The sequence below is a fragment of the Podarcis liolepis genome (genome assembly GCF_965112155.1).
Source record: "Podarcis liolepis genome assembly, chromosome: 13".
NCBI classification, from domain to species: domain Eukaryota; kingdom Metazoa; phylum Chordata; class Lepidosauria; order Squamata; family Lacertidae; genus Podarcis; species Podarcis liolepis.
This window is the reverse complement of record NC_139573.1, coordinates 34,461,792-34,489,665: the sequence shown is the minus strand read 5'-3', so window position 1 is coordinate 34,489,665 and position 27,874 is coordinate 34,461,792. Positions and strand designations below refer to the sequence as shown.

The window sequence follows — 27,874 nt, the reverse complement described above, 5'->3', positions numbered from 1 at the left end:
AACCACTGCGCCCGCTTTTCCTGCTAGTCTTACTTGAGCAACTGATATAACCGGTGGCTTATTGACTCGTGTGCACATTTCGTCTCCTTCCCGCTTCTATCTTGGGAGGTTTTGTATCCTATCATCAATAATGCATCGTATTTTATAAATCCCAACCAGTGCTCCATACTGTGTTTTCTCTCTCTTCCTTTTCCATATTACAAGGGTGGGGGGGACACAGCTTGGGAGGTGAAGGATGGGGGGGGAGGGAGCGTTGGAGGGGAGGGAGGAAGCTAGGCGCGGATTGGCTCTGCCCGAATCACGTGGACCCGAGTCACATGGCCAAGGGAGGAAAAAGGGGGTCCTTTTTGGTGTAAATCTGGAGTCTAATTCCGTAATATATCACGGTACCTCGTAAAACCGACACTAAAACGTCCCGGCCTACAAATCACCCGGCCAGATTATGAGTTCATTGTATTATGCGAATGCTTTATTTTCTAAATATCAGGCCGCAAATTCGGTTTTCCCCTCCGGAGTGTTTCCTGAGCAAACTTCTTGCGCATTCGCTTCCAATGCCCAGCGCAACGGGTATGGCTCGAGTTCCACGGCCTCTTTCGCTGCTTCCATGCCTGGTCTGTACCCCAATGGGGGAGGCATGCACCCCCAAGCCCCCGGCATGTATTCCAGCAGCTACGGGCTGGAAGCCGCCTCTTTCAACATGCACTGTTCCCCTTTCGAGCAAAACCTCTCCATGATGTGTTCGGGAGACGCGTCCAAGTCCAACTGCAACAAAAGCGACCAGAGAGACGCGGACTTGCGGCACGAAAACAACTTGCGGATATATCCTTGGATGAGAAGCACAGGTGAGAGTCCTCTGAGGTGGGTGGGTGGGGAGGGGGCGAGGAAACCTGGGGGGGAAAGATGCTATAAATGATTTTGGTGGGAGGGGAAGTTGTGTTTGGGGATGTGCGGACGGGGGGGGAGGGAAGAGGATGGTGTTGAGCTCTCCTTTTATGACGTTTGCCTCCAAAGGAATGAATCTCTCTCTTCTCCTCTCTCTTTCTCTCTGAGACCCCCCTCAAGGAAGCAACCCTTTCATACATGCATACATACATACATACATACACAAACAAATAAGCAGCTTAAATATTTATTAGCTCGGCTGCTCCTGCTGCGGGCTTCCTCTACGCGAAGGAAGGTAGTGTGTTGGGATTACAGAGCTGTACGATAATAATAAAAAAGTGGGGGGAGAGAAAAGGAAACCCACCCTTCAAGTCTCCCCCCCCCTCCCCGCGCCACATATGCATATGTTTATTTATTCCTCAGCGGTTCCAAAGAAAGGAAACTTGGGAATAAGTTTCCATGGAATACGGCTCAGGGCGTTGTGGTGGGTGTCGTTTGGTTTTGCTGGGGGTGGGTGGGGGGCTGTATACAACGTTAGCCCTTACTTTCAGTAGACCCATTGGAATGAACGGGCCTGTCTGTGTCCGTCACGTCCATTCATTTCAGTGGGTCTCTCCTGAATAGGACGGACGTTGGACACGACCCCAGGAAGAAGAAGAAGGAGAAAGACGCAAGGAGGGAGGCAGGAATCGAGTAGGGGCCGGGCAAGACAGAGGAGTGTGCGGTTGTTGTCCTCGTTCCGCGATATTAAGAGTTTCGCTTAATTTGCTCAAGCGCCGCTGCTAAAGTCGACATTCCTTCGGAACTGGAGTTGCCAGCAAACATGTCGCCCGTCTCTTCCCCTCGCTCTTCATCAGAACCTGCGGGGGCCCCCGGGGAATTAAATGACTTCTTCTGGAAGAGGAAATCGGAAGGGAATTGAGTGATCAAAGGAGAAAGCGGAGGGGCGGGGGCGTACAGTATATCTGCCCTACTCAAATTTGCTTGTGGCACTTGGGAGCAGAAGCGTGGAAAAAAGGCTGCAGTCCTATATACCCAACTGACTTGGTAGTAAGTTTTACTGAACTCACGGAGACTTACTTCTGGGTAGGGGTGTACTGGGCTGCACTGTAAGTGGCTGGTTTACATTTGTGACTCTGGGGGGGCGCCAAAGGTTTCTGTAGCAGGAGGACAAATACCTCGGGCTTGTTACATCTAGTCCCCCCCTCCCACCAACCCCAATTGTGTGTGAATCATTGACAAGAACCAACCCTGTAATCAATCTGTCTGTCTTTCTCTCTGTCTGCTCTTGGCATTATTCTTAAAGCCAACGTGGGACATTTGTTTTCCCTCTAAATTTGCCAGGGCACCTTACGAAACAGAGAGGGGAGGGGGTGAACCCACCGCAAAATGGTGTTTGATGCACAAACCTGCTTACTCATATAAGATGCCCATAAGCCTATTGAATGATGCCAATGCCCATCTTATTACGAGAGCGACAGAGGGGCCAGATAAACATCACCTTGTCTGCTAAGGCTTAGGTGATGCCTACCTCCACAACCAGCCCTAATTGACACCAAATCCTGCAACGGCACCAGTAGAAACGAACATTTTAATAAGACCAGCCACAATCAGCTTTGCTGGATGAACGTTTTCGAGTTGCACAGAACGCTTCTTCAGGCTTGATGTTCCAGGGGAAATTAATCAGAAATGGAGAAATGCAGTGCTAAGTCTCACTTAAGCCTGTAGACTCTTGGGTCTTAAGTTACCTGGGAAAAGCAGGATGGGGGTAAAACATTGGAAGATGGGGCTATTGAGCTACCCACCCCCACCGCCCACCTGATGTGAAAGGGATTGCAGGTGTAGGAAAGACTTCTGCTGGCCTTCTAGCAACTGAGCAAATTGTAATGTTTTCATTTTGTTACCAGCGTTTGTATTAACAGGAAGCCCGTGCCCACTGGCGTTCTTGCTAGCCAGTTCCCTGTTTGCTCTTTCTCCAAGGCTGACCACAAGCGCTTATAGGTAGCTGGGAAATGTGGGGAGATACTTCTGGAAAACCTTCGCAACACTTCCCCGTCCTCCGGACACGCTGAGAGCAAAGGTGTTGCGGTACGACTAATAGTATAGAAAAAAAGGGCAATGTGAGGGAGGGCGCAGGGCAATGAAGAGTATTTTGCCAGTGGCCAGTTGCTAAATCCTTTATTATTATTTAATTGCATGGCAACACACACAAATAGGTAGAAGATGAACAGGTAGAAATATATCTGCTGCAAAATGTAGGGCAGTTAGGTTAGGAGCCCTGGGTAGTGGAAATTACTGAAGGAACTCTACCAACCCTTCCTCTCGCCCACCCCGTCCACATCCCCTGCGATTTGCCAGGCAAGTCTTCTGATAGTGTGATAAAGGAGTTATTTTTAAAGACACATCGTCTGCGACGCAGCTTTTTAGTACTCTTAGGAGGGCGAGAGCAAACATTCCAGGCCGGGACTATATGCAGATTGCAGCAAAGCAGACGTGGAGCGGGGGGGGGGGGGAAGAGTGGGAAGGAAAGAGGCACATCAAAGCAAAGTTCTCAAAGACCTAGCCTAATAGGTTGGTTTCTTCTCCCTTATTACCTGATCCATAAACTGTGGTTTACAGATGATATATCAAAGCGCATATTTTTTGTGTATGTGCGCGCGGGTCTGGAGTGGAGTGGTGGGAGACACGGTTTAGAATAACCCTCTCCTTTCTCCCCACTTCATTTGAAACACAGTGGTGAAGGGTTGGGGGGGTGGACAGGAAGGAGGGGGCAGAGTGTCGTGTGGGTTGGTTGGGTGCTGAAAAGGACTCCGAAGCTCTGATTGCCGTCTGTAGAAGACGACGCGGTATCGTTGCTAAGGGTGGCTTCCTTGCCAGTTCCCAGAACTTACATCGGCCTGAGATCCAGCTAGAGAAGGTTCTTCCCCCGCCCGCCTCCCTCTCTTCTCCACCCCCACCCCCAACCTTCCGTCTTTCTTGTCTGCTGTTGGGTTGGATCTGGGCGATTCCGTTGGCGAAAAGAGAATGTGTCTTGGTTGCCCTATTCAAGAGAAGTTTATGGTGCTCCCTTCAACAGATTTTACAACCCACATTCCACAGACATCTTATCCCCCCTCGCCTTTTCAGCCAGGCGGACTTTTCTACGACTCTTTTCTTGAACAGAAGACTATCGCCGCCGCCCCGCCGCCCCCTCCCCCCCTCTTTTTTTGTAAAACAGCAAACGCTTCTCAAACCTCCAGAAAGTTTCAGATGAATGATGTAGCCTCCTTTGGCTGGACAGAAAAATCTATCTGCTCAAAAGCAGGAGTATCGATTCGGTTACGGGATCGTACCCACAAGCGGACTCTAAGAAATGACAGGAAAATTGATTCCTGGTTTGAATCCAGATTCTTTGGAGGCCCGTGTAAAATAGTTGTGGTCGGTGACATGCACGCCTCTTCCTTTGAGGAGTTCTCATGTCCACATACTTTGTCCAGCTTCCGAATTCCCTAATGGAGGGGAGACCAATTTTTCTAGACACTCGGAGAGAAATAAAACACAAGTTGAATTAGGAAGGAAGTAACATTACCCGCGCATTAGCATTGCTGGCTTCCAGAAGCTTACCAGATGTGGAGATGTTTCCAAGGAATTTAAACCCATTCCAATATTTGCTGCATGATTAAGAATTAATCTCACACTTTTGGAGAAGGGAAATAACCTTTTGATAATAATACTTTCCCCACACGCATAAATCTCAAGTAGGGGGGGTGGGTTTGAGGTGTGTGTGTGAGATATTTAAAAACATCGGGTTTTGCTTGGGCAAAATGTGAAGCAGTAACAAACGTCCTAAATCCATTATGCTTGAAGTCCTAGGCATCATTTACCCGAGGAGAGGTCCCATTACACTCAATGAGACTTACTTCCGAGTAAACAGGGGACAAGCTCAGTCTTCGCAGCTGATATATCTTGAGAATGTAGAACTGCAAATCTAAAAGGCTACAATAAAGCCTTTGGGAGGAGGCATTCTGGTAATATCCATAATACGTAATGTTACCTTTTATTTCGAGAAGAATCGCTTGCTAGTCCGCACAGGCGAAAATAACTTATTCTTGAGGTGACATCCTGTGCGCAATCCTGCATATCTACTCAGAGTTAAACCTCATTGAGTTCAAAATAAAGTGTGCATGAAGAAGTGTGCATGCACACGAAAGCTCATACCAAGAACTAACTTAGTTGGTCTTTAAGGTGCTACTGGAAGGAATTTTTTTATTTTGACTATGGCAGACCAACACGGCTACCTATCTGTAACTCATTGAGTTCAGTGCGACTTACTCTCAGGTAAGCCTGTATAGGAGATCCCAGCCTACAGACTAAGGTTGCAAGCCTAACCTTGTCCTGTTGAATTTAAAGGGGCTTGCTTCAAGGTGATTGGAGAAAGGAACAAATTTAACGCGGGCAATCTTTTGTGGATTATGATACAGTACATTCCTTCCTGAGTTAAACTCTAAATCCAACCTTTATTTTAAAACAAACAGACAGACAAACAAACAAACAAACAAACACTTCTTGTTATAACAAGGCAGACTTAATTTAATTCGAGTTGACTTGACCAGTACAAGTGGGCAGTGAATCCGGTAGGGATAATACAAATTAAGAAGAGAGAATCACAAAAGAAGCAGCGAGCGAAAGGGAACTGACGAGATTTTCATTTATTGTTTCACAGGGACTGACCGGAAGAGGGGACGCCAGACCTACACCAGGTATCAGACGCTGGAGCTGGAGAAGGAATTCCACTACAACCGTTACTTGACCAGAAGGCGACGCATCGAGATAGCCCACGCTTTATGTCTTACAGAAAGACAGATCAAAATCTGGTTCCAGAACAGGCGCATGAAGTGGAAAAAGGAAAACAAACCCGCAGGCCCCGGATCAAACGTCCCAGAAAAACCAGATGCTGAAGAAGATGAAGAAGAGTGAAGGGGGAAGAAGGCGGGGGAGAGAGTGAGAGTGAAAGAGAGAAAGAAAAAGAGAGAGCGAGTGAGTGAGAGAGAGAGAGATGTTGGTGAGAAGAAGCTTCAGCAAAAACTGAACTGTACTGTCCAGAAAAAATAAAAGGAAGAAACGGAATTAAAAAAAAGTGAACCAATAAAGACTGTACATTAAACAAGAAACGAAAACATCTAAGCAAAACTGAAAACAAACAAAAAAATGAATGGTTTATTCTGTTTCTCGACACTTGGAAAACTACCTATATTAACATTTCTCTGCTTTGTTTTTTGTACAACAAAAATGAATAATAAATCTACCTATTAAATGTCTCTTTAGAAGCAAATATAGATAATGTTTTGTTCCCCTGTGTGGGTATTCATATAGTCCCAAGTATTTGTAAATCTTCCTGTTTAAAGAAAAGGGAGGGTCTTTTTCCCCCTTCCCTAATGTAACTTTTTTTTTTATTAAGAAAATGGTATATGAAGTGAAAATGTGGACGTGGTTAGCACTTTTTCTTAGAAAAACGTATGAAGGGAACACAACGCTTAACATTAAGACGACTGTTGTACATAATTCTAAGAGATTTCCCCCTTTCTATTCTCCCCTCTCCTCTTCGTAGATTTGTGCCTCTACGTCTGGTTACCGGTGCTGTATTTTTATTTTTCCTTATATTTTCCTTTTGCTTGTTTATTTTTAATTTTAATTTTTTGGTTGGTGTATATTTTTACATGTTGGACAATGGACCACTTCCTTATTGCCGTTACTAGAGGATCTGAAAATTAATATTGTGCTGAGTAAAACTGATGTATATGATAGGTAGCAAATAATTTAATAGTTGGCCAAGCCTTTTTATTCGTATTATGTGATTACTATGCGTAGAGAGAGGGAAAAGAATCATTAAAAAAGAAAATAACCTTACTGAATAGACTGAAGTCGTGTCCATTAATGGGTTTTTCTTCATTTTGGGGGAGCTGGGTGGATGGGGTCAGTTGCTCCCTGTGAGCAGAATCCGTGGGAGGGGGGCGGTGGTTCTTGTAGAAGTCTTTGTCATGCGCAGCCCCTTCCTTGTTTCACTTGCGCAGGAGACCTTCCTACTGGATTGTGGCCTGAGTGAGCGAATCTTAAAACGTAAAAGAAAGGGGGGTATTTCTACTTGCAAACTATATTCATGCCGTCTTTCTTATTTCCTTCAAGGTGCGCGGTATGTGTGTATATATTCAGATATGTGTGTGCTTGCGTGTATATATATATATATATATATATATATATATATATATATATATACACACACGCACATATGCGCACACATATCTTAATTCTACCGTAATAACATACAACTCTGTGTTGGCCATACGACGTTATCCACTGTTCTAGGAGAAAGAACCGTGACTAAGAATGTAAGACGAGTTGCGTCTATTTGATGATTACATCGGTGGACCATCCTTCCCGCTTTGATCTTTCCAGTCTCCACATAAGCAGGAAAAGAAGAAATAACAGCATCAACAACAACATAAGACTCCCTCGATTTGAAAAAGCGAAGCCACCGTCTTAGTAGCATTGGGTGTGCTTCCTTGTTTTGCGTTTTTATCGCCTTATTCGGCCTTTTTTTTATTATGGGAAAACGTCGCTTCCATCATTAGAGTCAAGTAACGCTCAACATCAAAACAAATATAAAATTAAATGGAAGCAATTAAACGCAGGAAAATAAACAAGGCAAAAACCATGTTAACCAATTTCGGGCCCTTTCAACACGTCCTTCTGTTTTACACGTTACACTTTCACAGAATCGAGCAGTTGGGATTTTTCAGTGCTCAGGGATGTGTTGTGCATGGGTGTATTCACCCTTTAAAAAAAAATTATACCCCGCCTTTCAACCTAGGGCACTCAAGATGGCTAACAATACAGCCAACAATGAGAAATATATATAATAATATATAGATAGGTTAATAATATATAAAGAGACACCTGCCCGTTGCGACAAAGAATTTAAAATAAAATGGACAAAAAATACATAGAATTTTTAAAATTGTTTTCTTTCCTTCGTTCTTTCTTCCTTTCCTCACACAATAAAATTGAACTGCAAACCATTTACAAACGTACGCACACGTGTGTGTGTTTTAGTTTTTATTTGATAAAAAAAATCCTTCCACAAGAGTGTATTTTCCCCTCAGAAATAAAAATATTTTTCAAATAAACAGGAAGGTTTCTGCTATGCTAACCGTATTTTTTCAGAAAGATATTCCAGGGAAAATACTTCCCAATGTCGCTCGAAACGGCGTTCTGAGAGTTTGAAGAAGCAGAAATATAATTATATCATCTCTCTCTCTGCCTATATCTAGCTACCTATCCATAGAACAAATGCACACAGAGAGATAAACATACACACAAATAAATAAATAAATAAATAAATAATATATGTGTTTATAGAGGTATATGCGTGCAGTATTTACTATATGGACAAACACAATACACGCGTAGATAGAATTAGCATAGGTTTACGCCATGGCTGGGTGGTTTATATAGGGATATATGCACAATCACACGAACGTATGTGTTTGTGCGTGTGTGTGTGTGTTTGGGTGTCTCCTTTAAAACAGGTCATATTTGCAGCATCCCTCGTCCTTAAAATAAAAAAGGTCGGTATCCCCACAAAAGCGGAAATGTATATTTGCTTCTCCAGCAATGCAGATTACTGCAAAAGACACCTTTTGCGGCGGCAGGAGCGTGTTCTAGAACAGCCGAACCGCCCACCTCGCCAGATTTTGCTGCATTGGACCAGTACTATTGTTTTCGTGGCATGTACCACTGCGGTAGTGGACGTTTCCGAGCGCACTAGTGCGCCTGTGCATATACGCCTGCCTGTTTTTTCCTCGCTTCCTTTTCTATAGATGCGCGTAAGCATGCATACTTCCGCACACACCTATACAGAAACGCCCTACACGTATATCTATATACATATATGCATATACATATATATATGCATGCATACACACATAGATACAAGCTGGTATATGTACGTGTCCATACATCTCTCTCTCTCTCGGATACTACCTGGGACCTTCAATTATTTTAAACTTCGACTGGGGGTGTGGAGGGGAAGAAAATCAACATTTTAATTTCTTGGGCAATTCCAGCAAAGGGAAATCGAACAGCGCTAAGAGGAAAGCAACAATATAAACAACAACCAGATTGAACTATAGAGCGACATATTTCGACCTCCCCCACACCACACAAAAAACCACACATTAAAAATAAACCGGAGGTGCACCACCCCCTTCGTCATTAAAGACTACAGGTAAATAACACAATTGCAGAAACCTGAAGCTCAAGGATGTTGCCTGAGGTCTGCAATGCACTTGCAATTCTTTAGTCTTGCAAAAGTACGTTCCTTTAACCTTTCGTATATAAAGGCTTGTGCAAGACCCCCTGCCGGGAATGTGGAGGGGGGGCGCAGAATCTTTGCATATTCTTCTCTTTGGGGGTTTTTTTAAAAAAAGAAAAGATGGCGGCTGAGAAAAAGACTGCTGTTAAAGCAGTCATGAAGAAATGCAATAAATTCCTTGTTGTTTTATGAAAATTTACAACTTTGTGATAGAACTTTATGAGTGGCTGGGTTCTGCGATTGGCCAGAGCTGGTCATGTGGACTGCTAACCGTGAACATGAACTTTTTATGATTTCCCATGTGGTTATTCTACCATTCTTTTGGCCGCTGTACCTTGGGTCGGATCACTGTCCTCTGTAGGACTCTCGCCTCTTTTTACATTTTTTTTTACTTTCATGTATAAGCTCGATAGGGCTAAAAATAGAGGAGAAGGGGAAGCGCACGCACACACATTACACACGCACGCACACACACACATCTAGGAATGAGTTCAGATTGCTAATATTATCGATCCTCCCTCTTCCTTTCCTAATCCTCTGTGTTAAATTTCCGTAGTGATTTTTTAATATTTTTTTGGGGTGTTGTTGTTCTATGCCTAGTGATGGAGAGGGAGAGGGAGAATCTGTACCGGATGGAGGCTTGTGCCATTTTTCAAAGAGGGAAGTTACTCCATTTTCTGTGCAAAAGGACTCGGCAAAGGAAAAGCTCTCCGAAGTCGCAATGGACGGCTATCAGGTTGGGACAATATTTGTCAGCTTACACATTAAAAGTAAACGCAATCCTGTCCCCCTCCCTCCTCCTCTCCACCTCTTCTTCTTCCTCCTCCTCCCTTAATCCACAGAACGACGGGCGGCAAAAGGTAAGTGAATGTATTTATATTTTATTCGAGTTTATCTTATTATTATTTTTATTCTTTTGTTTTAAAAAAGAAAAAGGTTGCACATGCGGTTTTGCCTTTCCCTTTCTATCTTAAATAAGGCTATGGGGGTGCAGGAAAAGAAATAATGCATAGTAGGGAAATAGATATTAATAAATGTACATTTTGTAAGGTATAGAGGGAGGGAGGTAGGGAGGGAAGGAAGGAAGGAAGGAAGGAAGGAAGGAAGGAAGGAAGGAAGGAAGGAAGGAGAGGGGGAGGGAGTGCAGTTGCTGCTAAATAAGATTTGAAATATTTATGTCACCTGGACTGGAGGTCTAAGGAGAATAGCTGAAGGGAGCTGCATAGTCAAGACTTAAAAATAGAAAAATAACAACCCACCCACCCTTAATTATTACCCTACTCCTTTAAATCTATTCCTCTCCCCACGAAGAACGATCTAACCAGACTTGCTTGTCATCGAGTACATCCACTCAATTTAGGAAGTTTTGCACAGAGGCCAGTTCGACGAGGTGCTTCCCTCCAGGGTGTACGGAGACGACATAGGCGATTTCTCTTCGAAGGAGCGGTTCTGTACAATGGAAGCGGGTGGGTGGGTGGGAGAGCGGGGAGGGGGCAGAGGAAAGACAAAGATAATAAAAAAAATTAATAACGAAAAATAGTAATACTAATACGCAGTGCCTTTATTTTACAATAAAGAGGGGTTAGATTCGAAAACCCATAAAATAAAAGATTACGAGGAGAGCAGACTGCCATACACTGTTATATGGTCTTTCTTTAAAAAATAATAATAATAATCGGTATATGTGAGTATTAAAAATAATAGTTTACATGTGTTTAATATATATTGTGTGTGTGTTCCTTCGGCGTTTTAAACACTGGTTTTTCCTGTGTTTAGGTAATTGAGAATGTGTTGTATAAAAGGAGAGAATCGTATACACTGCAATTGCTACACCTGTTTTGGAAATTGGGGTGGGGGCTGAGAGACAGGATATTTTGAAATATTTCATCCCCTTTTTACTGTGGTTACCAGTACTGTGTTCATGTTTGTGCTTAAAAGAAAGAAAGAAAAAAAGAAACCTGGTTACTATTATTATTTGAAAATACGAGTGTTGCATGCACAACCGGTCGGTCTCCTGGTAAATTTCGTATTGTGCAGTTAGGTAACGCTTGTGAATTATTATTTTTTTAAAAACTCTGCACATTTTCTAGCATGTTAACCTTTTGTTTGTTTGTTTGTTTCTGAGTATAATTTCGTTGGAAGCATATCGCAGCTAGGGTGAGAATCATAGAGAAAGTTGAAAAGTTGTGGATAAAATTCGTTCTGCATTTTTCATACGTAACTATGCCCAGTCGTCATTTTGCACGCCCGTTCTCCTTTCCTGCGCCCCTCCTTTCTACCCAATTAAAATATTTGAGGCTCGATTTTTTAAATTTTATTTTTACCCAGTAGGTCTTATTGGTCTTATTAGATGCCCTTTGTAACTCAACCAGAGCTCCTGTTCATCTCTCTGGGGGGGGGGCTTGTTAAGGGGAGCTTCCCGGCGGATTGTGCCCATTTATATAAAGCCACTAATTAATGAATTCCTATCGGTTAAACACTACCAAGTTGTTTATCTCCCTCCCTCCCCCTTCCTATAACCCCCCCCCCCAAAAAAAATCAAAGCAGCTATTTCTCTTTATTTTGTCTTAGGAGTTGGCTTTGCAGCGTCTCAGCTTGCTCATTCTATGCTGTTTGCTGCCATCTACCGTCCAATAGAGGAACGCTTCGTTTTTTGTTTCCATGTTTTACAATGATTAATTTCCCATGAAAACTAGTTTAAGTAGACCAAGATTTTCATTTTCTACAGTTAATATGTTTTTGTCATGTAATGGATTGGACATGCCTTACACATTCTGGAAACGGAGCTGGAGATAATTCCCATCCATCTCTCCTGGTATATAGCTCGCTCATCATAGTAGACTAGGCTTCTTTTAGTGTTTTAAGTCGTGTGAAATACTTTCACAGCTTTCGGATTTTAGCATTAACATTGCGAGATGGGGGGGGGTTGTGTGTCTCTGTGTGCAGAAAAACCACTGAACCTTCTTTAACACGAGGAGGTAGTTCTTGAGTTTTGGTAAGTTGATAAAATCGGGTACTTTTCTCGGCGTCTTAAAATAAGTGATTGTTCCTATCAAAGTTGCTTCTGGTTATTTCTCTGCTTGAAGTTATTTATGTTTGTCTTTACTTCTGCTCGCATGATCAAATATCGAGTGGTGAACTGAAGCTGGTGTGTATATATATATATGTATATTTGTAAACTGAAAATGAAGGATATTCGCATGTTACAGTGCGTTTAGAAAGAACAATTATTCTCTTCACACTTAGCACTATCAGAAGCTGGGGGGTCGTATTCTAGAACTACCTTTGCTTCTACTAACACAGAACGCAATCCTCCCAGAGGATCTGCTACGAAAACGTCGTTGGCATAAATTTGGCTTCTGCGCCAGAGAACTTTCTGGAAGATTGTGCCCATATTCCTTTAATCCTGACGTCCCCACCCCACCCCAAATACAGCCAGCTGACCTCCACATTCCTGTCTGGCTTTGTTGTTTAAAAATCTGTTTAAATGCTATTTCTCATTATTCCTTTACTACCTTTACTTTTGGAGGGAAAGCAAATCAAGCAATATGGCGGTCGTTTTGTGTGCGGTCGGTTGTGGGTTGGTTTGTTTGCTTTTTTAAAAATAACACATTAAAAACTTTACCCCAAAGACTCATTTCCCATTTTTGTTAATTATTAGCTCAACTCTTTTGATAAAACAATGACGGGTGCCCCCTCCCTCTTTTTAGTCCTATGTGATCCCATTAACAAAATTATTATACACTGCAGGGGAAGTTAGGTAAATTAAACGTAAATGACTGGAAATTAAGTTTCAAATGGCTGCCTGCTTGGAAAGAGCGAGAGGCAGGAGAGTATAGATAGATGATAGATAGATAGATAGATAGATAGATATAGATATATATGCCTTCAGAGTTCATTGTCTTATACATGGCAACAATGCGGGAAAACATCACTTAGATGGAATTGCAGTAAGGCTATATATGTGACAAAAGGAAGGCTCTCTCTCCTGTGAATAGTTTTATGATCCTGAATAAAAGCAGGAGGCTATTCAGTCCTGTGTGTATCTGTGCGAGTGTTTAAAGGCCGGTCTTCAGTTTATGGTACCAATTTAAGTCTCCTGCCCAAAAGTCCTGCTGGCTTCGCACTTCTCTATGCTGCTGAATTACAACCTCCACGTTAAATACAACAGCCAGATACTCCTCCTTTTCTTTTCTGGTTAAGAAGAATTTCTCGCTTTGCCTAGGTCACAGATTTCTGGGCTGCTTTAACTTCGCTTAAACTTCTGCCTCCCAACAAGGCATTCCGAGGCCTGGTGTCTGCCCAGAGAAATATTTGGGTGTTGTTTTAATCCCCTCATTTATCTGTCTCCCCCCCATACACACACACTCCCCCCCCCTTCTGCTTTGTAAAGTTGGCTGGTACTATGCAGAAGAGGCAGGAATGAGCGGAGAGGAAATGGTGGGGTGGGAAGCAGGAACCTGGAGCAGCACCCCCCCTCAGCTACAGAGCACCAGCTACACACGTTGTAAATAAGCCCCTTTAATCTTTATTTATTCTTTGCCATTTGAGTTATGCCACACTTTGGTCAAGATGGATTCTCCAAGCTAAGAGAAAGCATGTTAGGTCTCTACAGCAACAACAGGCTACAGAGGAGAGTTTATTTGGGTTATAGAAGGCTGGCGGGTGGTTTTCCGAGCGTAACATTGAAAACTGGAGGCCCAGTGTTGAAATCTTCCTACAGACCTACGATTAAAACTCTAATAGTGCCATAGCCCAAACAACAATAACAATAACAACAACAACAACAACAACAACAACAGTAAACAACAGCACATTCTCTTTGTAAGGGTTGCTGCTTACAGGCAGAATGGTTCACACGCAAGAACAAATATTTATTACCCAACTATTTTTAATTTTTTTTAGAAATACCCAAGCTAAAGTTAAATAAAACTTAAAATAAAGTTAAATAAAACATTATCCCATTACCCTTTGTGACCCCAAATACTTTCAAGAATCCAGACACTTCACTACAGAAGACCGAAGTTGTTGACTTATAAACAATATTCTCGGTCATAAAATCCCCAAACTTCCTTTTGATTCCATACGCTTAAGACCTGTTATACTATAAGTTCCAAGCCACCTTTCCCTTTAAAAGTCATTTTTAGAGAGTGATTCATTCTTTACAAATGAATCATTAAAAGCTCTTAAATTAATGTTCATCAGTTAAATTGAAGAGCAGTCCTTCCTTGCAAGGGAGGGAAGCATTTGAACGATGAGTAAATCATTATTAGGAGACGAGTTGCTATTAATGACCTTTTATATATATAAAAAGAGAAAATAAAGTTTTTGCAAAATGAACATTAGAGATGATCCGAATTGCACGGATATGTAAGAGGAAAGTCTATTGAGTCACAAAGAGGCGTAAAAAATAGATTTGCATCATATTATAAATGGGATTCCGTGTACTCGTCTCCAAACCCAGCGGATCATAACACTTTCCAAAGTAATATTATAAAAAGTTAAATGCAAGTAGCATATTTACTCACTTATTTAACCACCAAGTAGTCAAACTTCACATCTTAATCCATACATTCTTATTCACATGTGATATATGCATGTTTCTAAACAATAGTTTTAAAGGTCGTGCTCTTTTTTTTTCAAGTAAGAGGGGAGGGGGCGGTTGCTTAGGTCCACTTTTCCTGCTCTGCTCCCGTTCCCTTCTGCTTTTCCACGCCAATAAAGCGGTTCTATTTACAGTTCGGATGCACTCTGTACACAAATTGAGGGAGGAGAACCTACAGGGGAAATCTGTTTGTAAGAGAGAGCTTTAAAAACAAAACAAAAACCCCACCACCACCCATTTCCTTTGCCTGTTATTTCCTTACATTCTCAGGGAGTGTTAAAACCGCACGGGCTTCCTTGTCATTAAAGCCTAGGCTCCCAACAAATTAAATCGTAATCCGGTACCATTTCACGAATGCTAAACCCTCGACCGAGCAAATTCACATTGGCCATTCTAAAGGGATCACGTTGCCATGTAAATCTGATCTGAGAGCAATTGAGTGTATGTGTGGCGGATAATTCCTGCGAGCAGATTACAGCGTCTGTAATAGAGGAGTGATAGATAGGTGGATTGGATTACAACTTTCATTTGTCCAAATTGCAGTGCTGACCTCTACATTCGGATAATCAGAAGTTGGGATAAACTGGAGAGGTTCGTTTTATTTGTGTTTGCATGGATGTGCAAGGTGGGGGGAGCACGTATGGTTCTTGTGTGGTGGTTTAATTCTTTTTTTGGGGGGAGTGCCTGGCAGTTACCAGAAGCTGGTAACTGGACAGCTTGGAGACATGGTTATGAGATGACAGTAATTGGCAGCGAACATGAGAGAAACTGGCAAATTACAGTTCCCTTATGAAACACGAAGTTGGAAGTATTTAAAAATATTTCTTGAAATACACAGTTGTTCACATTCAAAATAATACAAAACAAAGTGGTGGTCTTGGGGAGTTAGGATTAAATTATATGACATTGCTGTACCAATCTGAAGACAGGACGAACTAGTGGTTCGCCATGCAGAAAGGTTAGCGTGGGAAGAAGCCACGAAGAGAAATGCCCAAACTTCAGCCATTTGGGCAACTCTTCCAGCCCACTCGTCCATTCATTCATTAGTTTAAAAACACAATATCAGAATGGCACCGAATTCTGAGCGAGTTTCATTTATCCCTGAGTTAAACCTGTGCCGAATTGAAAAGAAAAAACAAAACTCCAAGGCACAAAGTCGACACAGACAATATTTTCTGCCGGCTCACCTCTATCGACAACACGGGCACCATCTAGCAGATGACCATTCCCAGCTGCCTTAAATATTTTTCTCCCCGATGCCTGGTGATCAATAAGGAGTGTTGTTGGCCGTCAGACCAACCGCTGCCCTTAACTCTAAGCTGTCCAAAGACCCGGCCTTAACCACAAAAACGCAAGAGGGCACCGTTCTTGAGAGATATGCGGGAATATCGTTCTAGCTCAGCTCCATTCCCACCCATTCATCTGCCGGACTTTATATAAAGGTACCGCAGGAACTTAAAAAGTACAGGGTTTGATTAGGACCCTCGTGACAAAATACGAGTGTGAGTGTGTAAACACACACAGTCTTTCTCTCTCTCACACACACAAGCCATTCAATTCATTAGGATCCTTTATGGAGGGAGACACGAAACCATTTTTCTCCATCCGTCCCCAGGAGGTGGCTTAAAGTTCTTATTTTTTTAAGACGCTCCATAATGAACAGCCCTATAACCCTCTCCAAAAGTATACCAAGATCGGTCGAACTTTTTAATCTAGCGTTCCTCTTCTTCGTACATATGCTTCTGTATTAATTTATAGCTCCCCTCCCCCTCCCCGCCATATTCCTGTAAAAACCCAAAGGGTGGGTGGGGTGGGGGATAATAACCTCTTCCCCCAACCAAAACACGCTGGAAATTACCAAACTTTTCCAGATGAAACGAATTCCTTTTTTTATTTCCTTTTCCCTCGTGTCCACGACAGCAGCAATGATAGAATCAGTTCTCATTTGTTTTATTCTTCTTGTCTTTCCACCCTCTTCCTCCTCCTCCTCCTCCTGCATTTATTTATTTATTTTCTTCTTTAAAAGAAAAAGAAAACAACAGCCAAAGGAAAGTCCAATTTTTAAAATCGATTTATCTCTTCCTCCCCCCCCCCATCATTAGTATGTGGTTAAGAGGGAGGGTGTCTATCTGTGTTATGTGGGGGCGGAGGGGGCGCGCGTATCTGTTGTTCAAAAGTGATGGTGTTGGTGGCAGAGATGCTTTCGCTGGTTTGTTCTAGGGGGGTCCCCTGTGCAAAGCTAACCCCTCTAGGGTGCGATTTCGCAGTCTTCGACTTCTGCTATTGGTCAGCGCGTGATCAGATGGTTCTCTTTCCTTATGTCCCTGGTTGGCACGCGGCCATCCCCCTTCAGCTAAAACCCAATCTCCCATATACTGCTAATAGCTAAACCGCTTGGACTATAAAACGCAACAAATCATAAAGACCAAGGGAAAGAACAGACGCTGTTCCTCTGCATTATTATTATTATTATTATTATTATTATTATTATTATTATTATTTCCAATGAGTTCTTATTTTGTCAACTCTACTTTTCCGGTGAGCTTAGCCGGGGGTCAAGAACCGTTTCTGGGACAGCTCCCCTTATATTCCACGGGGTATGCGGACCCTTTAAGGCACTACCCTGCCACTTATGGAACTGGGGGTGGGGGGGTCCCGGATAAAGGTTACCCGGGAGCGCCTTACTACCAGCAAGCCAACGGAGCTTACAACCGGAGCCCAGCCTGCGATTACGGGACATCTGGTTTTTACAGAGAGAAAGAGACAGCCTGTTCTCTTTCGAGTTTAGAGGACCCTGTTCCGTTCGGCCAGGAGCAAGTCCGGAAGTCAGATTGCTCCCAGAACAAACACGCTTTCGGGGAGAGCGAAGATCAGAAGTGCTCCACGCCGGTGTACCCCTGGATGCAGAGGATGAACTCCTGCAACAGTAAGTTCCTCTTTTCTCTATGTTCTCGCTAAGGATGAGCAGGCAGACAGACAGACGGATAGATAGGTAGGGAGGGTTCCCTTTCACCTCATCTCTATCTGAACAGGAAACGCTGCCCTCCTCGTCTCAGCTTCCAGACAACGGGAAGCAGAAACTTTCCTCAAACTTTTATCCTCCTTAGATCATAACTTCCATAACGAAGGTTTGAGTGTATGTGAGTGTGTGCGTGTGTGTGTATACATATATATTCTTTGCACGAGGTTCCCTTCAGTGAGTTCGTTTCTTTAGCCAACTTTCTGTTATCTGGGGAGGTACGGAGATTATTGATTGACCGGCTCTGTCTTGTGGAAGGCAATCTTAGCTGTCACTCAGGAGGAGTGATTTAGAGACGTGTCTTGTGTACTTACACACACACACACACAAGCACACACGCACGATGCAATCCATATCACACTGAAGTCCCCCCAATTGAATTTAATGGACTTGGTTTTAGCCCCCTTCTCATATCTCCCCCCCCCCCCGCTCTCACACACACCTTGGCCAATTCATATCCCAGAGAGTGTATTTCTATAACCCAGCCAGTTGAATAATGTCGGAAGGGCTTAAATATTTGAAAGGAGGGAGCTACATTTTTAATGAAACTCGCACATAATGAAATGCCTGTCTGGAGAGGAGTTGCAGATAGTTTCTCTTTCACTCACTCACTCATTCCCATACTCTCTCTCTCTCTTCCCCACCCCCACCCCTTCTTCTGTGATCGACCAGGGCCCTCCAGGTGCTAGATTTTCCATGAAAACACATTCTTGAAAATGAGGTGGAAACAGCAGCCTTTCCTCCTCCCTTCTCTGTGTTTACACGTATTATACGTTGTCGATCTCAAAAATTCCGGAGTAGGCTGATGTTGGGCGGGGAGGGGGGGGGAAATCAATAAACTTACCTTATTGCTGAAACTCTGGAATCTATTCCAGTTACCGATAAAATACGCCGGGTGGGGGGGGGTGGGGAGGGAAAACAGAAGAGAAGGGGAGAGGAGAGGAGGAGGAGGGACCCAGTACCTTGGAAGTTTTACATAACAGAAAGGAACTGCCCCAGAAGTAAACTGAAGTAAGGGTAGAAAGGGAATTCATAACCTCCCCTGAATTCTGTCCGGAAATAAGTGCGTAAAGGGGAGGCAAACGCCTTAGCAACTCTCTCAGGACAAAATCCTGCAAGCCTTTCCACTGCGACCCTAAAAACACATTAGCTGGGAAGCTAAGTCTCATTGATTTCTATGCGCCATTACTTCCCAGTGGCACCTCGATCCTGAGCTCATTTACTTTCCAGAAAGTCTTACTGCTTCTCTTCGGTAGGGTTTTCCTTCCAAGCTTTTAAGTTGGCTTTGGGGGACCACAAGCTCTAAGAGCAACGCGTTCCGCTCCCAAACAGCATTCTTCCAAAAGTAAAATCTCGCGGAGCCCACTGGGGTTTACTCCCAAGGCAGTATGCATAGGACCGCAGCCTTAGCCCTCCGTGAACTCCGCTCAGTGGGGGCACTAGAGTCCACAAGGCAGGGAAGCGCAAGGGTGGGTGGGTGGGTGGGGGAAGGGTGGGTGGACCTTTTCTGCTGGAGGAGCTAAGCTCCATAGAACAGGAACGGCAAGCTTTCGAGTTACACAGATCTCTTCTTCGAGGTGTTTATTATCATTATTTTCTTTTGAAAGGATTGCATATGTTGATTGGCCAGGCTGCAATTTTTGAAGCTCAGCCTTTTGGGAGGAGGGTTGGGCCTCTCCAGAGAACATGCTTATGCATGGGGGCAATGTCCCCACACAACTACAACCCAAATGAAGTGCAGGGTTATTTTGGAAGACCTTTCGAAAGCATCAAGTGAAGGCAACCCAAACTGAGTTTCTGTTTTCTTGTACGCATCTTCATTCCTTCATTCCTTTAATTTCCTATCCTTCTGGAAGTTTACGTGTACAAAGAGGGCCTTTCGATCGGAGAGATTGGAGGACTGGGATGCGGTGGGGGGGGGCACAAGGAGAGGGGAAGTGAAGAGAACACCTTCTCTCTCTCTCTCTTACACAACGCACACACTCAAACTGGTTAGCCTAGTAGCCATTGTCATGCATATTTGAAGCTCCAAATAAATGTCCAACGTCCTTTTCAACCAACCCTTGTTTTCCTCCCGTCATAGGTTCCTCTTTCGGACCGAGTGGCAGGCGAGGGAGACAGACCTACACCCGTTACCAGACCCTGGAGCTGGAGAAAGAATTCCACTTTAACCGTTACCTGACCAGGCGCCGCCGGATCGAAATCGCCCACGCGCTCTGCCTGACGGAACGCCAGATCAAGATCTGGTTCCAGAACCGAAGGATGAAGTGGAAAAAGGAAAACAAGCTACTCAACTCCACTCAGCTGAGTGCCGAGGAAGAAGAGGAAAAAACAACGGAATGAGAGAGAGATTGCAGAAGAAGGAGGGAGATAGAAGGAAGACAGCGAAAATGCCAACGGTTGTGAGGGGCTCCCAAAAGGGCAAAAATAAAAGGCACAGCGGAGACACACATAATTTTTTTTTTAAAATTACTCGAGACTGTATGGAGGTGTTGGCCCATCTTCCTCATGCACCCTCTCTCGCATCCAGTAATCTGTCGTGTCATAATCAAGATTCTAGTCCAGTTTATTTCCCTGTTCTTTCTATTGGCCCTTCCTCTTCCCCGCCCCCGCACCACAAACGGATTTTTTTTTTTAGGGTGTCCTTCTTAGGATTCTTGCTAACTCTTGTATTTAAATGGAGGTGCTGCAATATATGTGTCAGATTTTTGGGGTTGTTGATTGTCTTCATTTTGTAAAACAAAAGTCTCATGCACGATTTTACTTCTATGTTGCTTTTTTAAAAAGGAAAAGAGTTAAACTAGGTTCTTTGACATTTAAGGGTTGCTGTTGCTTTTTTTTTAAAAGAAAAGATCTATTGAAAAGGAACAATTGCTACCTAAAAAAATATGGTGAAATAAAAAAAAATAGGAGGGGTGTTTTTGTTTGTTTTATTTTATTACATTTTTTGTACAGTGTTGTGTTTGTAGTTTGTGTTAGTTATGGAGATGGAAGTTCTCTAATAAACAGCAATCAAACATGTTGAGAAAAACACTTGGCACGTTCCTATTTTTAGGGTGTGCGTCCTCCTCCCCTCTCCACACTCACATATATACACACACACACAAAAACACACAGAGAGATAGTTCTTTCCTGAGGAATTGGTCTACCTACAGAAGCTGTGGGCTTGTTAGGGGGGAAAGGGAACAATAAAAAGCCCCGCTGCTTGATAGAAGTTCTCTCCCCTAACCTGAACAGCCAAGCAATTTTTTAAAGCTTTACAGAAGTTAGCGCTGAAAGATAGATTCGGCTCCTCACACCTCCCACTTCCAATACTCCTCAGCCTAATCTTAAATGAAAGACCTTTTCACCAAGAATATCTTGGAGTTGACATTTAACTTTAATATGGATATATTTTATTGTTACAGCACAAAAGAGTTATGAAGAGGGGGGGAAGCTCACCGCATATATAATAAATCAAGGGAGCAGGCATAACTGTGCCCCCTCCCCAATCATACATCTGCTAGAAGATATCTAACATTTGTATAGCCGCCTTCAAATATTTGGCCCACTTCCTTTCAGCTCCTTCTCCCGCCACCGCCTGCTCAAACACCCCACAACTACGACTTACATAGAACTCAAAAATTATATTAAAAAGGTGGAACCACAAGCAGTTCGCACTTTTTTGTGTGCACGAAGCTGAAAGGGATATACCAGCAGGAAACTTAACGAATGATTGGAATACCGCTAATCTCTTTCAAGCATATATATATGAACCGTACACCTCTCTCTGCCCACCCCATGTGCCTCCTTCCAACATTTCTTTATATTATTTTATTGCACGGCGACATGCTTGCCATGGTTAGACAAATAACAGTTTCTAGAGAGCTCCAGGATTACTTAGGGAAGCTTTGAAAGGCAGCTTTTCGCTAATTGTCATTGTGTCTCTGTCGTTCTGTGGAAGCAAGCGGTCTGCAACTCTTTCTGACTTGCTGTTATTCTTGCAACCAAGTTTCCTTATTTTGTTTAAATCCCCCCCCCCAAAAAAAAATAAAGGATCGTGGATTATTATCTTACAGCTTTGGCCACCCCAAATTCACAGGTACCTCAACACCTCAAACCCTCCCCTCCCCAAATTATGGCATTAATGGCAGACATTTAAAAAAATCAATTCCAGCAGAAGCCTCGCAGCTGCAGGACACTTATCCTTATTGCTACTCTTTTCATTGGCCGTAATTATTATAATTATATGTCACTTTGAATATGGCTCATAATTTCCAATGGGTTCCAGGCTGACTTCTCGAAATTCCTGAGCGGTTCTTCGAGAGAAAAAAACAAAGAGAGGGGGGAAAACATTTCGGAAATGCTGGAGAAAGCAAAGGCTTTCATAAATCTGGGCCATTTATTTATTTATTTTTGCATTTTTCACTTCAGACCAAACGTTGGTTTCCAATTTTTAGGCTGTAATCCGACACCCACTTACCTGAGAGTAAGCCCTACTGAATACAATGGGACTTCTTTCTGTGTAGGTATGAATAGGATTGCCCTTTTAAGTGGGGACAGCATTCTATTGTAACTGTTCATGTTATGGGCGATATATGTCACTCAGGATATCACCAGTTATATGAATAAATACACAGAACTCCCTAATTTTTAAAGGGGATAGTCTTTCCTTTCTAATATCTAGGCAGCAAAGGTACTGAGATGTAGTAATAATAATAGCAACAACAGCAACAGCAGTACTCCTGATTATGTGAACCAAGTGCAGCGCAAATAAGTGAAAAGCGCTCAGTTATTAGCACAGGTAGGTGCTGGTTTTGAGAGGCACGTATTCCTCAGGTAGGATTAGACTGCAGTGCTATGCACACTTACCTGGAGGCAAGCTCCACAGAACCTAGAGGGGCTTACTTCTGAGTAAACATGCATATAATGGGAAGAAAGCAGGGAGGGAAAGGCGGAACGGAAAAAGAGGAGCAGGCGTTTGAGCTTAAATTAGGATGGACTCTCTGGTGCGGCACCTTTTCTGACACCAACACAATAAAGGCATTGGGGTTATAATTTATTATCACAGCAGCAATTACCACCAGTAGTCATAATAATAGCAATGTTTTAATACACAAAAGCGCACCAGCGTGGAAGGAGGCAAACGGGGCTGTATTAGGGGGAAATGTTACCTTCAGAAATAACAAGATTTAAAAAGAGAAATAAAGATTCCGAAAGGACACTTTTGGGGAGTGTAGCGATTGAAGTATTTTATTTCTGTAAAAGGTGGGCACGGAATCAGAGCGCGTTACTCTTTCTTTTATTTATTTTTTTACAAACCTGGGCGAGCTTATCCTCCATGCCGGCTAACTCTTCCTTTGCCCAGTAGGTGGCGCAGTCCGCCAACAAGGAGCCACCTCTGCTTTCTGATTCCTCCCCCCTTCTTTCCTCCCCCTTTTGGAAGCCGCGCATTGACATGGGCCTAACGATTCTCGGATCGTCATTATTTGTAACCATAGAGCATGAATTGCCTCTTGAGGTCATCAGTGAGAATTTACGACTGGTCAACAAAAGCACGTGATTCCCAAACGCACCCCCCACCCCACCCCCATATTTGGCCGCATACATAGCAAAAACGAAGTACAGTGCATCGCTATAATTCATTAATACATCATAAATCCTCAAGCACAGGGGTTATAACGACCACGAGCCCCACAAATCAAGCCCTCCAAAATACAACCCAAATGAGTTCTTACTTTGTAAACTCGTTCTCAGGACGCTATCCTAATGCCCCAGACTATCAGCTGTTAAATTATGGGACCGGCAGTTCCATGAACGGATCTTATAGAGATCCAGGCAACATGCACGCCGGCTCTTATGGTGGATACAACTACAATGGGATGGATCTGAGCATCAGCCGTTCAACCTCCTCCTCCAGCCACTTTGCAACGGTTGGGGAGAGCTCCCGCGCCTTCCCTGCCCAAGCCGCGCCGGAGAGCAGGTTCAGACAGGCGTCGAGCTGCTCCTTGTCCTCTCCCGAGTCCCTCCCTTGCACCAGCACCAGCAGCACCAGCAACAACAACAACAACAACAACGGCGGCGGCGGCGGAGGCGGCGGCGGCAGCGGCAGCAGCAGCAACGGCGAGAGCCATGGAGGGAAAGCAGCCTCTTCTTCCCCAGCCGACCAGGCAGCCTCGGTCGGCACGGCCAACGCCACCAGTTTCACAGAGATAGACGAAACCAGCGCGTCCTCGGGAACTGAAGAGAGCGGCTCCCAAGTCAACAGCAACGGCGTCAGAGCTCAGGCAGAGCCCATCGCCACGTCCACGCCAGCCACAGAAGGACAGAGCCCACAGATATTCCCCTGGATGCGAAAACTTCATATTAGCCATGGTACATGCTCCTTTTTAAAATTTGCATCTTTCTATCTATCTACTTCTCTCTCTCTCTCTCTCTCTCTCTCTCTTTATATATAGGAATATATATGAAATATGTTATTGGCAGGGCAGACAGGGAATGGGGGATGGGAGGTGGAAATGGAGCACAATCGCCTGGGAAGACAGCCTCGGTGTGTCTTTTTATGGCTTCCCTTTCTGCTTCCCATCAGAAAGTGCCTTTAGTTTTTTTATTATTATTAATTTAATTTTAAAGGGAGGGAAAGTCTGATTTAGGAGAGGTTTTCTGAAAATGTTTCCCTCTTGAAAAAATAAAATAAAATAACGCAGACGTAGCATGGTATCTGGGTGACAGGACCTAGTGCTAGAAGTAACCACATTATAATATTCAGAGACGTGAGAATAAGAGTAGTCGTGGCAGCAGCAGTCATAATGGGCTTTTAAAATACCAGGAGTTGAAAAGGTAGGGAGGAAAGGAACGGGTAGACTGGTTTGTGGGGAAGAAGAAAAACAGTGCTGTTCGTGGGCACAGATGGGTCTGTCAAACATCTCCTCTTGCCGCCGCCGCCACCCCACATTATAGTGTCTGTTGTGACAATGTGGGATAATGGCAAACTCTTTCCCCCTCCCCTCCCCCACGGTAAAAACGGATGGACGTTGCCAAGGAGGATCTGAGCGGCCGAGTTCGAAGGGTGAGGGAATATCGACTCGCTTAACACGCCGATGCTAAATGCATTTGGGTGGAGAGAGGAAGCCCCAAGGATTTCAGTGTGGAAGTTGCTTCCAGCGAAGTGTAGCTAGCTAGTGTCAAGGGGGTGGGCAAGTCAGTTCCAGGGCGAAGGGGAGGCACGGGAACGTATGACCAAACTGGTAGTCCCTCGCCTCCCTTCCTCTCTGCTCGCCTGTGCATGTTTCCCCATTTTGATTATATTGGTATACAGTATAAGCAGAAAAAGACAAGGAGATACTATTAAGGCTTAGAGCGTCAGGCTGCCATCCTGTCCACCCCTTCCCTAGAAGTAGGCATTACTGAAGCCAGGGGGGTTTACTCCCGAGTAAACCTGCAGACGCTGGAGTTCTGGAAATGTCTAAACTTGCTATAGGGTCAAGGAAAAGGATGCCCCGCAGGAGGGGTTGGGGTGGGGACATCGTGATACTGGCACATATATTTTTTTAAAAAAAAAAAGGGTGGAATTCAGGTTCGGAGCTATAGAATCAAAATGAAGTCACGGAGAAGGGAATAAAGGGAAGGTGCTAAGGTGGTTGGGGCGTGATTTTTGCAAGTAAGCTGGGGTGAGCTTTTCCAACTAAGCAGGAAACTTGTCGAATAATCTCTCTGGCATAGTAGTAATAAAGACAAAGCCGAACAGAAGTCAAAATGTTGTCCATGTATTATTACCCAGATATGACTGGACCGGATGGTAAACGAGCGCGGACGGCGTACACTCGCTACCAGACCCTGGAACTGGAGAAGGAGTTTCACTTTAATCGCTACCTCACCCGCAGAAGGCGAATAGAAATAGCCCACGCTTTGTGTCTCTCCGAAAGACAGATAAAAATCTGGTTCCAAAACAGGCGAATGAAGTGGAAGAAAGATAACAAACTCAAAAGTATGAGTTTAGCGTCTGGTGGCAGCGCATTCCAGCCTTAAATTATATCAAGGGGGGAATAGTAAGAAATAGAAGTGTGGGGCGGGGGGGGGGAGAGAAGTAAAGAAAGAAAGAAAGTGAGAAAGTTTAAAACTAAAACTAAAAAAAAAGCAACAGCCAGTCTTCTTTTTTTTTAAGTTTGGAGTACTGTAAAGTGAAGCACTTTCCATTCAGCATGCTGTTGGTTGATTTATTATAATTATTGTTATTAAACAACTTCGGTGGTACTATTATTCCAGGACTGTGTCCTTTGCTACGATTTCCCCCCTCTAAATTAAAGTAAATAAAATAAAGTTATTTCCAGAGGCTTCTTTAATGCTTTAGGTGTTCTAAATGTTTGTGTCTGTGCTATAAATGACGCTTTCTGGAAAAAGCTAGCATGTTTTTTTGTTTTTTTGTTTTTTAACGTGCTCTTTAAATGTTATAACTTATTTATAAACCACTGCGGAGAAGGAAAGATGGCTCCTTTAAAAAGTTTAGGCTTTGGGAGGAGATCTTTCCTCCTTTCCTTCTTCTCCAGTCGGGCTATCCTGTACTTCAGTGTCAGAGGAAAAAAAATTAAAAACATCAACCACAACAAACTTTTTTTAAAAAAAAGAAAAAAAATTACAATATATCTATATATAAGCTCATGTATCTTTCTGTCTTTGGAATTGTCAAGTCTGTGATTTGGTTCATATTTCCTGGCCTTGTTTTGATCCTAGGCCAGTTCTGAAACTTCTTTTTTTTTTTAAAATAAATGTGAGTGAAGTTCACTTAAAAAGGGTATACGATTGGACCAACCATAGTATGTTGAAAATGTTTGTAAATACTAGAAATACTTCTGCAGTGACTAATAGGAAGTTTTAGTGGGCAGGGTGAATTCAGTGTTCTGTGTGTCTGAAATGGCATTTGTCATGTTAGCTGCCTGTTCCCATCTTTGCCAAGAAGCTTTTCGTATCCGTTTGTAGCCTTAACTTGAAGTCAAATAAACGTTTCTCCTGACCAGAAAAAAAAAACCACCCACCATCTTTTGTGTTTCTTTATACCACGGCGATGGAAAATCTCGGCCCTAAAGTTACTCCTAAGCGAAATACAAACTTAAAAAAAACAAAAACCACCACCACCACCACAGAAAGTGTCTTCACAACCCGTATGGCCCATCTGCCAGGTTCTCCACCACGACACTTCCCCAACCTTACGAGGGAAGGGTACAAAATCGCCTCGTTTCAGTCGGTGCTGTGGCTGAACAGGAAACACACAACCCAAAGGGGGAAAAGAAAGAAAGAAAACAAGCCAGTTGTTATGTTCTCAAACTTTGCTTCCTGTCTTATACACTCCGACCCTGACCACGTTTACTTGGCAATAAGACCCCCCATTTATTCCAGGGGCCTTTACTTCCAAGTAACCGTGCTGAGAATAGCAGCCATCAAGTCCATAAACCAAACATTTGGGAGAGGAAGTGAAGTGATCATAACATGAAACAAATGCCCTCTGAGCTGCAGAGCTAATATGCTATGAGCTGTTTTATATTCTTATTAATATTACTACTATATCCCTTCACATACAAGTACAAACACTCTCTCGCAGAGAGTCTTAAACTCAACACAGAAATGCACAGTTGCCTTAACTTTAGAATTGTTTTCATTACGCATAATTTAAACAACATCTTTGCGCCGACCTTTCCTTATTACTAGCCTGGGGTTCTTCCTTCTCTTCCTTCCCTTAAACCAAAGCGCTATCAGTAAATTCTGTTTGTTGAAAAGAGGAAATAAATAGCTGCTGATCTCCTTAAATTATAATTTACAGCGTTCTCTCTCTCGCTGACTCTCTTGTACGAATTAAAATCGGTCTTGTGAACTTACCCCAAACTCTTTGGTTACTTCTTAAGTGGTTTTGAGAGGACTGGGATGTGAGTTGTCATTTCCAAAACAACCCATTTTCTCGCCTTCCCTTGAATACACAGAGTCTCTCTCACACACACACATATATTTTACCCATAGCAAAGTAAGTAAGTATACCAAAAGTGGCTGT

The 27,874-nt window shown here is 43.4% G+C and overlaps 4 protein-coding genes and 1 long non-coding RNA gene across 8 annotated transcripts in view; 4 read left to right on the top strand and 1 right to left on the bottom strand.

Annotated features, from left to right (window-relative positions):
• Window positions 1–320: 320 nt before the first annotated feature.
• HOXB7 (homeobox B7) lies at window positions 321–6,777 on the top strand. Its single transcript, XM_083470308.1, has 2 exons — window positions 321–842; window positions 5,585–6,777. Exons 1-2 carry the CDS (start codon window positions 443–445, stop codon window positions 5,836–5,838), a joined length of 654 nt encoding a protein of 217 aa, XP_083326434.1. The 5' UTR covers window positions 321–442; the 3' UTR covers window positions 5,839–6,777.
• Window positions 5,695–27,874, bottom strand: LOC310690841. Of its 2 annotated transcripts, none has more exons than XR_014518193.1 (4): window positions 27,706–27,874; window positions 10,415–10,681; window positions 6,770–6,970; window positions 5,695–5,815 (listed from the first exon to the last, which is right to left on the bottom strand). It is a non-coding gene; the product is annotated as an uncharacterized lncRNA (long non-coding RNA). The 2 variants fall into 2 exon arrangements; XR_014518194.1 differs by having other exon boundaries at window positions 10,496–10,681; window positions 27,706–27,872.
• The window catches only part of HOXB3 (homeobox B3), an 88,562-nt gene continuing 67,674 nt past the window's right edge, over window positions 6,987–27,874 (top strand). For all 3 annotated transcript variants that reach the window (XM_083470072.1, XM_083470066.1, XM_083470069.1), the window contains exon 1: window positions 6,987–10,092. The gene's annotated coding sequence lies outside the window, so the exon portion shown is untranslated. The remainder of the gene's footprint in view (window positions 10,093–27,874) is intronic.
• Window positions 16,728–20,773, top strand: HOXB6 (homeobox B6). Its single transcript, XM_083470297.1, has 2 exons — window positions 16,728–17,763; window positions 19,940–20,773. The coding sequence occupies exons 1-2, from the start codon at window positions 17,343–17,345 to the stop codon at window positions 20,197–20,199; spliced, it is 681 nt and encodes a 226-aa protein (XP_083326423.1). The 5' UTR covers window positions 16,728–17,342; the 3' UTR covers window positions 20,200–20,773.
• Window positions 21,035–26,856, top strand: HOXB5 (homeobox B5). The gene is made up of 2 exons (XM_083470230.1): window positions 21,035–24,210; window positions 25,616–26,856. The coding sequence occupies exons 1-2, from the start codon at window positions 23,562–23,564 to the stop codon at window positions 25,861–25,863; spliced, it is 897 nt and encodes a 298-aa protein (XP_083326356.1). The 5' UTR covers window positions 21,035–23,561; the 3' UTR covers window positions 25,864–26,856.